The following is a 14308-nucleotide window of genomic DNA, read 5'->3' as shown; positions in this document are numbered from 1 at the left end:
CAATCCAGCTCATCCCACTCCCCTGTCCTTTCTCCGTAGCCCTGCAAATATTTTCCTTTCAAGTACTTATCCAGTTCCCTTTTGAAGGCCATGATTGAATCTGCCTCCACCACCCCCTCATTCAATATGATCATGGCTGATCCTCTACCTCAGGCAGTGCATTCCAGATCCTAACACTCACTGTGTAAAAAAGAACCTTTGGTTCCTTTGCCAATCGCCTTAAACCGATGTCCTGTGATTCTTAACCCTTCTGCCAATAGGAACAGTTTCTGTCTATCTACTCTGTCTAGACCTTTCATGATTTTAATAACTCTATCAAATCTCCTCTCAACCTTCTCTGTTCCAAGGAGAACACCCCCCGCTTCTCCAGTCTATCCACGTAACTAAAGTTCCTCATCCCTGGAATCTTCCATAGAAACATAGAAAATAGGAGCAGGAGTAGGCAATTCGGCCCTTCGAGCCTGCTCCGCCATTCAATATGATCATGGCTGATCCTCTATCTCAATACCATATTCCTGCTCTCTCCCCATACCCCTTGATGCCTTTTGTGTCTAGAAATCTATCTAGCTCCTTCTTAAATATATTCAGTGACTTGACCTCCACAGCCTTCTGTGGTAGAGAATTCCACAGGTTCACCACCCTCTGAGTGAAGAAATTTCTCCTCATCTCAGTCCTAAATGTCCTACCCCGTATCCTGAGACTGTGACCCCTCATTCTGGACCCCCCAGCCAGGGGAAACATCCTCCCTGCATCCAGTCTGTCCAGCCCTGTCAGAATTTTATATGTTTCAATGAGATCCCCTCTCATTCTTCTAAACTCGAGTGAATACAGGCCGAGTCGACCCAATCTCTCAAAAGACAGTCCTGCCATCCCAGGAATCAGTCTGGTGAACCTTTGCTGCACTCCCTCTATGGCAAGTATATCCTTTCTTAGGTAAGGAGACCAAAACTGCACACAATACTCCAGGTGTGGACTCACCAAAGCCCTGTATAACTGCAGTAAGACATCCTTGCTCCTGTACTCAAATCTTCTTGCAATGAAGGCCAATATACCATTTGCCTTCCTAACTGCTTGCTGCACCTGCATGTTTGCTTTCAGTGACTGGTGTACAAGGACACCCAGGTCCCTTTGTACATCAACATTCCCCAATCTATCACCATTTAAATAATACTCTGCCTTTCTGTTTTTCCTTCCGACGTGGATAACTTCACATTCATCCACATTATACTGCATCTGCCATGTATTTGCCCACTCACTCAAATTGTCTAAATCACCTTGAAGTCTCTTTGCATCCTCCTCACAACTCACAATCCCACCTAATTTTGTGTCATCAGCAGAATTGGAAATATTACATTTGGTTCCCTCATCCAAATCATTGATATATATTGTGAATAGCTGGGGCCCAAGCACTGATCCCTGCGGTACCCCACTAGTCACTGCCTGCCAACCTGAAAAAGACCTATTTATTCCTACTCTCTGTTTCCTGTCTGTTAACCAATTTTCAATCCATGCCAGTATATTACCCCCAATCCCATGTGCTTTAATTTTGCACACTAACCTCTTATGTGGGACTTTATCAAAGGTCTTCTGAAAATCCAAATAAACCACACCCACTAGTTCTCCCTTATTCTATTAATTTTTTTCTGCACCATCTCTAAGGCCTTCACATCTTTCCTAAAGTGCAGTGCTCAGAACTGGACACAATACTCCAGTTGTGGTCAAACCAATGTTTTATAAAAGTTAGTCATGACTTCCTGGCTTTTGTACTTTATGCATCTATTTATAAAGCCCATTATCCCGTATGCTTTTTTAACCGCTTTCTCAACACTCCCTGCCACTATCAACGATTTGTGCATACATGCCCCCAGATCTCTGTGTTCCTTGACCCCTTCTTCGACAGCACCTCCAAAACCCGTGACCTCTACCACCTAGAAGGACAAGAGCAGCAGGCACAAGGGAACAACACCACCTGCACATTCCCCTCCAAGTCACACACCATCCCGACTTGGAAATATATCGCCGTTCCTTCATCATCGCTGGGTCAAAATCCTGGAACTCCCTTCCTAACAGCACTGTGGGAGAACCTTCACCACACGGACTGCAGCGGTTCAAGAAGGCGGCTCACCACCACCTTCTCAAGGGCAATTAGGGATGGGCAATAAATGCGGCCTCGCCAGCGATGCCCACATCCCATGAACGAATAAAAAAAAATTGTGCCCTCTAGTTTATATTGCTTCTCCACGTTCTTCCTACTGAAATGTATCACTTCGCATTTTTCTGTGTTAAATTTCACCAGCCTGTCTATATCCTCTTGAAGTCTATCACTATCCTCCTCACTGTTCACTACGTTTCCAACTTTTGTGTCATCTGCAAATTTTGAAATTGTGCCCTGTACATCCAAGTCCAAATCATTAATTTATATCAAGAAAAGCAGTGGTCCTAGTACCGACCTTTAGGGAACACCACTGTACACCTCCCTCCAGTCAGATAAACAACCGTTCACCATTCCTCTCTGCTTCCTGTCACTTAGTCAGTTTCGTATCCATGCAGCCACTGCCCCCTTTATTCCGTGAGCTTCAACATTAATGACAAGCCTATTATGCGGCACTTTATAAAATGCCTTTTGAAAGTCCATGAAAGAAAGCCGATGATACTCACCGGGAACTCACTACTATGGAAAGTTTAGAGGTGTATACAAAGTGCAGGGGTAAAGTTAAGAAGGAAATTAGGAAAGCAAAGAGAGAGCATGAAAAAATATTAGCGGGTAAAATCAAAGAAAACCCAAAGATGTTTTATAAATACATTAAGAGCAAGAGGATAACTAAGGAAAGAGTAGGGCTTATTAGAGACCAAAAAGGTAAACTATGTGTGGAGGCGGAAGATGTGGGTATGGTTCTTAATGAAATTTTTGCATCTGTCTTCACAAAGGAGAAAGATGATACAGGGATTGAAGTTAAGGAGGAGGAGTGTGAAATATTGGATGGGATAAACATAGTGAGAGAGGAAGTATTAAGGGGATTAGCATCTTTGAAAGTAGATAAATCACCAAGGCCGGATGAAATGTATCCCAGGCTGTTCAAAGAAGCCAGGGAGGAAATAGCGGAGGCTTTAACAATCATTTTCCAAACTTCACTGGATACAGGCGAGATGCCGGAGGATTGGAGGACTGCTAACATTGTACCGTTGTTTAAAAAGGGAGCGAGGGATAGACCGAGTAATTACAGGCCAGTCAGTCTAACCTCGGTGGTGGGCAAATTATTGGAATCAATTCTGAGGGACAGGATAAACCGTCACTTAGAAAGGCACGGACTAATCAAGGACAGTCAGCACGGATTTGTTAAGGGAAGGTCGTGTCTGACTAACTTGATTGAATTTTTCGAGGGGGTGACAAGGAGGATCGATGAGGGTAGCGTAATTGATATAGTCTATATGGATTTTAGCAAGGCTTTTGACAAAGTCCCACATTGCAGATTGGTCAAAAAAGTAAAGGCCCATGGGATCCAAGGGAATGTGGCAAATTGGATCCAAAATTGGCTCAATGGCAAGAAGCAAAGGGTAAAGGTCGATGGGTGTTTTTGCGACTGGAAGGCTGTTTCCAGTGGGGTGCCGCAGGGCTCGGTACTAGGTCCTTTGCTTTTTGTGGTATATATTAACGATTTGGACTTAAACGTTGGGGACATGATTAAGAAATTTGTGGATGACACAAAGATAGGCCGTGTGGTTAATAGTGAGGAGGAAAGCTGTAGACTGCAGGAAGATATCAATGGACTGGTCAGGTGGGCAGAAAAGTGGCAAATGGAGTTCAATCCGGAGAAGTGTGAGGTAATGCATTTGGGGAGAGTAAACAAGGCAAGGGAGTACACAATAAATGGGAGGATACTGAGAGGTGTCGAGAAACAAAGGGACCTTGGAGTGCATGTCCACAGATCCCTGAAGGTAGCAGGACAGGTAGATAAGGTGGTTAAGAAGGCATATGGAATGCTTTCCTTTATTAGCCGAATGTAAGGAATTTTACAACACCAGGTTATAGTCCAACAGTTTTATTTGAAAATCACAAGCTTTCGGAGGCTTTCTCCTCTGAAAGCTTGTGATTTTCAAATAAAACTGTTGGACTATAACCTGGTGTTGTAAGATTCCTTACATTTGCCCACCCCAGTCCATCACCGGCATCTCCACATCATCTTTATTAGCCGAGGCATAGAATATAAAAGGAGGGAGGTTATGCCAGAACTGTATAAAACACTGGTTAGGCCACAGCTTGAGTACTGCGTACAGTTCTGGTCACCACATTTACAGGAAGGATGTAATTGCACTAGTGAGGGTACAGAGGAGATTTACGAGGATGTTGCCAGGACTGGAGAATTTTAGCTATGAGGAAAAGATTGGATAGGCTGGGGTTGCTTTCCTTGGAACAGAGGAGGCTGAGGGGTGATTTAATTGAGGTGTAAAAAATTATGCGGGGCCTTGATAGAGTGGATAGGGAGGACCTATTTTCCTTAGCGGAGGGGTCAATAACCAGGGGGCATAGATTTAAAGTAATTGATAGAAGGATTAGAGCGGAAATGAGGAAAAATGTTTTTACCCAGATGGTGGTGGGGGTCTGGAACTCACTGCCTGAGAGGGTGATAGAGGCAGAAACCCTCAACTCATTTAAAAAATACCTGGATGTGCACCTGAAGAGCCGTGACCTGCAGGGCTACGGACCAAATGTGGGAAAGTGGGATTAGGCTGGGTGGCTCGTTTCTCAGCCGGCACAGACACGATGGGCCGAATGGCCTCCTGTGCTGTAAATTTTCTATGAATCTATGATTCTGTCATATCAACTACATTGCCCTCATCTACCCTCGCTGTAACCTCATCAAAAAACTCAATCATGTTAGTTAAACACGATTTGCCTTTAACAAATCCGTGCTGGCTTTCCCTAATCAATCCACATTTGTCCAAGTGACTTCTAATTCTGTCCCGGTTTATCGTTTCTAAAAGTTTCTCCACCACCGAAGTTTAACTGTAATTGCTGGGTTTATCCTTACATCCTTTTTTGAACAAGGGTGTAACATTTGCAATTCTCCAGTCCCCTGGCACCTCCCGCCCCCGTATCTAAGGATGTTTGGAAGATTATGGCCAGTATCTCCGCAATTTCCACCCTTACTTCCCTCAGCAACCTAGGATGCGTCCCGTCGGACCGGGTGATTTATCTACTTTAAATACAGTTTGCCTTTCAAGTACCTCTTCTTTATCAATTTTTAGCCCATCCAGTATCTCAACTACATCTTCCTTTGCTGAGACTCTGCAGCATCTTCTTCCTTGGTAAAGTCAGATGCAAAGTACTCATTTAGTACCTCGACCATCCCCTCTGCCTCCATGAGTAGATCTCCTTTTTGGTCACTAATCGGCCCCACCCCTCCTCTTACTACCCGTTTATTGTTTACATGCCTTTGGAAGACGTTTGGATTCCCTTTTATGTTGGCCGCCAGTCTATTCTCATACTCTCTCTTTGCTCCTCTTATTTCCTTTTTCACTTCCCCTCTGAACTTTCTATATTCTGCCTGGTTTTCACTTGTGTTATCATCCTGATATCTGTCATACGCCCCTTTTTTCTATTTCTACTTACTCACTATCTCTTTTGTCATCCAGGGAGCTCTGGCTTTAGTTGCCCTCCCTTTCTCCCTCGTGGGAATGTACCTAGACTGAACCCGAACCATCTCCTCTTTAAAGACCACCCACTGTTCAATTACAGATTTGCCTGACAATCTTTGATTCCAATTTACCCAGGCCAGATCTGTTCTCATCCCACTGAAACTGGCCCTCCTCCAGTTGAGTATTTTTACTTTAGAGTGGTCCGTGTCCTTTGCCATTGTTATCCTAAACCTTATGATACTATGATCGCTGTTCTCTAAATGTTCCCCCACTGACACTTGCTCCACTTGGCCCACCTCATTCCCCAGAACCAAGTCCAGCAATGCCTCCTTCCTCGTTGGGCCGGAAATGTACTGGTCAAGGAAGTTCTCCTGAACATTTCAAAAATTCCTCCCCCTCTTTGCCCCTTATATTATTACTTTCCCAGTCTATATTAGGATAGTTGAAATCCCCCATTATCACTACTCTATGGCTTTTGCACCTCTCTGTAATTTCCCTGCAAATTTGCTCCTCTATCTCCTTCCCACTGGTTGGTGGCCTATAGAATATACCCAGTAATGTAATGGCACCTCTATTGTTTCTTAACTCGAACCAAATAGTTTCTGTCCTTGACCCCTCCAGGACATCCTCTCTCTCCAGCACTGCAATATTCTCCTTAATCAATACTGCCACCACCCCCCCCCCTCTGCCTTTCTTTCGTTCCCTATCTTTCCTGAACACCTTGTATCCAGGAATATTTAGTACCCAATCCTGCCCTTTTTTGAGCCAGGTCTCCGTTATCACCATGACATCATATTCCCATGTGGCTATTTGCACCTGCAGCTCACCGACCTTGTTTACCGCGCCTCGTGCGTTCACCACATGCACCGCAAACCCGTCTTAGACTTTCTTGTACTTTCTTAGTCTGGTTCCACCTAATACTGTACTATTTCTTTCTCCCCCAATCCTTTGTGCCCCTTGTTTCCCCTTTCCATTACTACATCCTGGTGCCCATCCCCCTATCAAAATAGTTTAACTCCCCCCCCCCACCCCCACCACAGAACTAGCCGTGAGGATATTGCTCCCGGCTCCATTGAGGTGCAACCCGTCCGGCTTGTACAGGTCCCACCTCCCACAGAACCGGTCCCAATGTCCCAGGAATCTAAAGTCCTCCCTCCTGCACCATCTCTCCAGCCACGCATTCATCTGCTCTATCCTCCTATTTCTATACTCACTAACGCGTGGCCCCGGGAGTAATCCAGAGATTACTACCCTTGAGGTCCTGCTTATTAATCTCTTTCCTAACTCCTTAAACTCTGCCTGCAGGATCTCATCCCTCTTTCTACCTATTTCATTGGTACCGATATGGACCACGACCTCTGGCTGTTCACCCTCTCCCCCCCCCCCCCCCCCAAGAATGTTCTGCAGCCACTCAGTGACGTCCTTGACCCTGGCACCAGGGAGGCAACTTACCATCCTGGAATCACGCCTGCGGCCGCAGAAACACCTGTCTGTTCCCCTAACTATAGAATCCCCTATCACTATCGCTCTTCTGATCTTTCTCCTCCCTCCTGGACAGCTGGGCCACCCATGGTGCTATGGTCTTGGCTCTGGCTGCACTCCCCAGAGGAACCTTCTCCCTCACCGGTTTGAATACTGGTTAGAGAGTGAGATGCCCTCAGGGGACTCCTGCACTACCTGCCTGGTCCTCCGTGTCTGTCTGGAAGTCACCCAGTCCCTCTCTGCCTGCATTCTCTTAATCCTGAAACATGCTATCCCCGTAGCTCTCAGTCTCGCGGATACACTGCAGTGACTCCAGCTGCTGTTCAAGCTCCGAAACCCGGAGCTCGAGTTACTCCAGCTGACAACACTTCCTGCACCTGTCGTTGTCCAGGACACTTTAAGGACAATGGATGGACATTCACAGCACTTATAGAAACATAGAAAATTTACGGCACAGATGGAGGCCATTTGGCCCATCATGTCCATACCTGTCAAAAAAGAGCTATCCAGCTTAATCCCACTTTCCAGCACTTGGTCCGTAGCCCTGGAGGTTACGGCACTTTAGGTGCACATCCAAGCACGTTTTAAATGACTTGAGGGTTTCTGCCTCTCCCACCCTCTCAGGCAGTGAGCTCCAGACCCCCACCACCCTCTGGGTGAAAAAATTTCTCCTCAACTCCCCTCTAATCTTTCTACCAATTACTTTAACTCTATGCCCCCTGGTTATTGACCTCTCTGCTAAGGGAAATAGGTCCTCCCTACCCACTCTTTCTAGGCCCCTCATAGTTTTATACACCTCAATTAAATCTCCCCTCAGCCTCCTCTGATTCAAGGAAAACAACCCCAGCCTATCCAATCTTTCCTCATAGCTAAAATTCCTCAGTCCAGGCAACATCCTCTGCAATCACCTCTTTCCTGTAATGTGGTGACCAGAACTGTACGCAGTACTCAAGCTGTGGCCTAACCAGTGTTTTATACAGTTCTAGCATAACATCTCTGCTCTTTTATTCTATGCCTCGGCTAATAAAGGAAATTATTCCATATGCATTCTTAACCACCTTAGCTGCTACCTTCAGAGATCTGTGGACATGCACTCCAAGGTCCCTCACTTCCTCTACAACTCTCAGTACCCTCCCATTTATTGTGTATTCCCTTGCCTTGTTTGCCCTCCCCAAATGCATTACCTCACACTTCTCCGGATTGAATTCCATTTGCCACTTTTCTGCCCACCTGAACAGTCCATTGATATCTTCCTGCAGTCTACAGCTTTCCTCCTCACTATCAACAGCATGGCCTATTTTTGTATCATCTGCAAACTTCCTAATCATGCCCCCTAAGTTTAACTCTAAATCATTAATATATACCATAAAAAGCAAGGGACCTAGTACTGAGCCCTGCAGAACTCCACTGGAAACAGCCTTCCAGTCACAAAGACACCCGTTGACCTTTACCCTTTGCTTCCTGCCACTGAGCCAATTTTGGATCCAATTTGCCACTTTCCCTTGGATCCCATGGACTTTTACTTTTTTGACCAATCTGCCATGTGGGACCTTGTCAAAAGCCTTGCTAAAATCCATGTAGACTACATTAAACACGTTACCCTCATCGACCCTCCTTGTTACCTCCTCGGAAAATTCAATCAAGTTAGTCAGACACGACCTCCCCTTAACAAATCCATGCTGACTGTCCTCGATTAATCCGTGCCTTTCTAAATGACGATTTATATTGTCTCTCAGAATTGATTCCAATAATTTGCCCACTACCGAGGTTAGACTGACTGGCCTGTAATTACTCAGTCTATCCCTTTCTCCCTTTTTAAACAATGGTATATTGTTAGCAGTCCTCCAATCCTCCAGCTCCATGCCTGTATCCAGGGAGGATTGGAAATGATGGTCAGAGCCTCCGCTATTTCCTCCCTTGCTTCTTTTAACCGCCTGGGATACATTTCATCTGGGCCTGGCGATTTACCTACTTTCAAAGGTGCTAATCCCCTTAATATTTCTTCTCACTATGTTTATCCCATCCAATATTTCACACTCCTCCTCCTTAACTGCAATATCTTATACGGACAATAGATGGAAATTCACAAGAATTATCTGGACAATGGATAGACATTCACTGCCAGAGAGGGTAGAGGGGGTACAGAGGAGATTTACGAGGATGTTGCCTGGACTGGAGAATTTTAGCTATGAGGAAAGATTGGATAGGCTGAGGTTGTTTTCTTTGGAACAGAGGGATTTAATTGAGGTATATAAAATTATGAGGGGCCCAGATAGAGTGGATAGGAAGGACCTAGTTCCCTTAGCAGAGAGGCCAATAACCAGGGGGCATAGATTTTAAAGTAATTTGTAGAAGGATTAGAGGGGAGCTGAGGAAAAATGTTTTTACCCAGAGGGTGGTGGGGGTCTGGAACTCACTGACTGAGAAGGTGGTAGAGGCAGAAACCCTCAACTCACTTAAAAAGTACCTGGATGTGCACCTGACGAGCCGTGACCCACCAAGTGCTGGAAAGCGGGATTAGGCTGGGTGACTCATTGTCGGCCGGCATGGACACGATGAGCTGAATGGCCTCCTTCTGTGCCATAAATTTTCTATCATTCTTTCTATGATTCATATATGGACAATTGATGGACATTCACTGCAATTATCTGGACAATAGATAGACTTTCTCTGCACTCTTATGGGCAATAGATGGAGTGAGGAGGATAGTAACAGGCTTCAGGAGGACATAGACAGGCTGGTGGAATGGGCGAACACATGGCAGATGAAATTTAACGCAGAGATGTGCAAAGTGATACATTTTGACAAGAAGAATGAGGAGAGGCCACATAAACTAAAGGGCACAATTCTAAAGGGGATGCAGGAACAGAGAGATCTGGGGGTATATGTGCACAAATCGTTGAAGGTGGCAGGGCAGGTTGAGAGATCAGTTAAAAAAAACATACGGGATCCTGCGCTTTATAAATAGAGGCATAGAGAACGGAAGGAAAGAAGTTATGATGAACCTTTATAAAACACTGGTTTGGCCACAACTGGAGTATTGTGTCCAGTTCTGGGCACCACACTTTAGGAAGGATGTGAAGGCCTTAGAGAGGGTGCTGAAGAGATTTACTAGAATGGGTCCAGGGATGAGGGACTTCAGTTATGTGGATAGACTGGAAAAGCTGGGGTTGTTCTCCTTGGAACAGAGAAGGTTAAGAGGAGATTTGATAGAAGTATTCAAAATCATGAAGGGTTTAGATAAAGTAAATAAAGAGAAAACTGTTCCCATTGGTGGAAGGGTCGCGAACCAGGGGACACAGATTTAAGGTGATCGGCAAAAGAACCAAAGGCGACATGAGGAAAAATTTTTTTGCACAGTGAGTTATGATCTGGAATGCACTTCCTGAAAGGGCGGTGGAAGCAGATTCAATCGTGGCTTTCAAAAGGGAATTGGATAAATATTTGAAGGGAAAAAATTTGCAGGGCTACGGGGAAAGAGCGGGGGAGTGGGACTAGCTGGACTGCTGTTGCAGAGAGCTGGCACGGACTCGATGAGCCGAATGGCCTCCTTCTATGCTGTAACGATTCTATGATCCTGTGATTTCACTGCACTTATCTGGACAATAGATAGAAATTCACAGCACTTATATGGACAATAGATGCTGCAGTTAATATGTACTGCAGTGTTTCCTTAGTGCAGTGAAATACATGTAGTTTTTGTGTGACTGTGGCACTGTTATCACCCTTTCCAACCTATCCCATAGTAAGGAGCTGAAAGTTTCCTTTAGCAATTATTGAATCATATCTCAAATCACCTCAATCCATTTCTGACGATCCAGTTGCAGTGATGGGAAAAAGCAGCTGCCAGTGCAGTCCCCATTCAAAACCTGACACTGGTGCAGAACGGGAGCAGCGATTGAAACCCTGGGCCTGCGAGTCCTCAGTTCCGTGCTTGTCCCTGCGCTAACGGCACACGTGAATGTAATTACAGCCTTAAGGCTCTCTGCAGGCTTCTCACCATCTCTGTGGTGTCATTTTTAGAAATCCCGAGACTGAGAAAACACATCATCAACATGTATTTAAAAGAAAGAAAAAAAGTGGTGACTGACTACGTGTCTGAGGTGTGGGGGTTGCTGCTCCTTCTCACATCACTCAACAAAAGCCTGAATAAACAGGTAATTATAATTACACAGACTCTTCTGACTGGGCCCCGCCCCGAACCGTCCTGGCTCCGGGCCCCGCCCCGAACCGTCCTGGCTCCGGGCCCCGCCCCGAACCGCCCTGGCTCCGGGCCCCGCCCCGAACCGCCCTGGCTCCGGGCCCCACCCCGAACCGCCCTGGCTCCGGGCCCCGCCCCGAACCGCCCTGGCTCCGGGCACCGCCCCGAACCGCCCTGACTCCGGGCCCCGCCCCGAACCGTCCTGGCTCCGGGCCCCGCCCCGAACCGCCCTGGCTCCGGGCCCCGCCCCGAACCGCCCTGACTCCGGGCCCCGCCCCGAACCGCCCTGACTCCGGGCACCGCCCCGAACCGTCCTTTCTCCGGGCCCCGCCCCGAACCGCCCTGGCTCCGGGCCCCGAATCGCCTGGCTCCGGGCCCCGCCCCGAACCGCCCTGACTCCGGGCCCCGCCCTGACTCCGGGCCCCGCCCTGAACCGTCCTGGCTCCGGGCCCCGCCCCGAACCGCCCTGGCTCCGGGCCCCGCCCCGAACCGCCCTGGCTCCGGGCCCCGCCCCGAACCGGCCTGGCTCCGGGCCCCGCCCCGAACCGCCCTGGCTCCGGGCCCCGCCCCGAACCGCCCTGGCTCCGGGCCCCGCCCCGAACCGCCCTGGCTCCGGGCCCCGCCCCGAACTGTCCTGACTCTCTGTCTTGCCCGGAATCTTTCTTAAACCGCTGAATCTGGGAATACCTTTTGAGCCAATTTTGTGAATTGTTATTGAGCAAAATTTACAAAAACTGACTGGTTTCTTTAAACACTGTAAATCTTTGCAGAATAACATCCTCAGCACGAGATTTAAGACCATGTCTGAGAGTTTCGAGGAACAATTGGGAAGCCTTACTGATTATATGGAACGTTTTGCCAGAAATCTGCAGGATCAACTCAAACGAGGAGTTGACAAAGATGAGAAAAAGTGCCTTGAAGTCATTAAAAGGCACACAGAGCGGGTAGGTACAGTGAGTGAGGTGAAATGGAGGATGGGAGCAGTATTCACAGCTCGCAGTGATAATGGCGCGGAGCCCTCTACAGGGCATCTGGGACCTGAGTGAACGGGGCAAGCAACTGGGTATCTCCTTAACCAATCAGATTGAAGGATTGTGAAATTAACAGTGCGAGGACTGAACCAGGAAGTGTAAGTCAGAGTGGGTGAATTCAATGTCAAATCAGGTACAGAAAGAGAAATAAAGAGAGGGAAAGAAAGATTGGATTAAGGGAGAGAAAAAAAGAGAGAGAAAGAAAAACTACAAAAAAAATTCATTTTATTATTTTATTTTTTATACCTCCAACAACAGTTAAAAGCTGAAGGAATGAGACTCCACACGTGTAATAGTTAATTTTCAGTGCCTGAGAGGTTGACTGGCAGTAATTAACAGTTATCACGCCATTAAAAGTTTACTTAGACTTGAAATTGACAAGACCTAACTTTCTGTGGTGAGTTTAGTTGGTAACTAGCACGCAAATACAGCATCTTCACGCCATTTGATGCATTTCAATGGTGAGGCAGATGATGATTTCGATGCTGTTTTCGCGAAGCTAACGTTGGAGCAGCACATATCCGACAGCAACTTTTCAATTTCTGCCTTTAATCGCTCGTCTGCCCTCGCCTGAAGTTGCTGTGGTATTTGAGCATAAATAACGGAGAGTGCCATTAACCTCACCGTTATTTTGACAGCAGTTTTTGAGCCATTGGGTTTTATAGCCCCCTCGCTTGTTTACTTAATGAGGGAAACCTTTGACCACTTATTGGGAGCCAAGCTGGCTTCCCCCATCTGCTCTAGATGGTCCTAATGGCCTGAAATAACGGAAGTCAAAGAAAGAAAGACTTGCATTTATATAGAGCCTTTCATGACTTCAGGACGTCGCAAAGAGCTTTACAGCCAATGAAGTGCTTTTGAAGTGTTGTCACCGTTGGAATGTAGGAAACGTGGCTGCCAATTTTTACACAGTGAGGTCCCACAAACAGCAAGGTGATAATGGCCAGATAATCTGTTCTTAGGTTCTGGTTAAGGGATAAATACTGGCCAGGATATCGAGGAGAACTCCCCAGCTCTTTGAATAATGGAATCTTTTACATCCATTTGAGAGGGCAGCCTCTGGAGTGGGACTTGAACCCATGACCTTCTGACTCAGAGGTGAGAGTACTACGACCAAGACATGGCTAACAATGAGTGAATGTACACTTCATCGCAAATGGCATTAGAATCATACAATGAAAGAATCTTACACCACAGCAGTAGGTCAATCTGTGCCGGCTCTTTGAAAGTTTATTAGAACGCTGGTCGCTTTGTACATTGGCAGTGGTAGAACGCTGGTCCCTTTGTAGATGGGCAATACTAGAACACTGGCCAGCATTTATTGTCACAGCAAAAGAGGAGGTGGTTGAGATACTGGATGGGCTAAAAATTGATAAAGAAGAGGTACTAGAAAGGCTGGCTGTACTTAAAGTAGATAAATCACCCGGTCCGGATGGGATGCATCCTAGGTTGCTGAGGGAAGTAAGGGTGGAAATTGCAGTGGTACTGACCATGATCTTCCAAACATCCGTAGATACGGGGGTGGTGCCAGAGGACTGGAGAATTGCAAATGTTACACCCTTGTTCAACAAGGGGTGTGAGGATAAACCCAGCAACTACAGGCCAGTCAATTTAACCTCAGTGATGGGGAATCTTTTAGAAATGATAATCTGGTACAAAATTAACAGTCACTTGGAGAAGTGTGGATTAATTAAGGAAAGCCAACACGGGTTTGTTAAGGGCAAATCGCCTTCAACTAACTTGATTGCGTTTTTTGATGAGGTAACAGAGAGGGTTGATGAGGGCAATGCGATTGTGTATATGGACTTTCAAAAGGTGTTTGATAAAGTGCCACGTAATACACTTCTCATCAAAGTTGAAGCCCGTGGAATAAAAGGGACAGTGGCAGCATGGATACAGAATTGGCTAAGTGACAGGAAACAGAGAGTAGTGGTGAACGGTTGTTTTTCGGACTGGA

The 14308-nt window shown here is 46.5% G+C and overlaps 1 protein-coding gene across 1 annotated transcript in view; it reads left to right on the top strand.

Annotated features, from left to right (window-relative positions):
- LOC137310099 (nuclear GTPase SLIP-GC-like) overlaps positions 1-14308 on the top strand; it is a 187212-nt gene that overhangs the window by 142786 nt on the left and 30118 nt on the right. Inside the window, exons 14-15 of the mRNA XM_067978058.1 lie at positions 11143-11276; positions 12091-12264. Of these exons, the coding sequence (XP_067834159.1) occupies positions 11143-11276; positions 12091-12264 (308 nt within the window). The remainder of the gene's footprint in view (positions 1-11142; positions 11277-12090; positions 12265-14308) is intronic.

Source organism: Heptranchias perlo, unplaced genomic scaffold (assembly GCF_035084215.1).
Source record: "Heptranchias perlo isolate sHepPer1 unplaced genomic scaffold, sHepPer1.hap1 HAP1_SCAFFOLD_216, whole genome shotgun sequence".
NCBI lineage: Eukaryota > Metazoa > Chordata > Chondrichthyes > Hexanchiformes > Hexanchidae > Heptranchias > Heptranchias perlo.
Note: the sequence above shows the minus strand (reverse complement) of the source record. Positions and strands in the feature narration are given on the sequence as shown.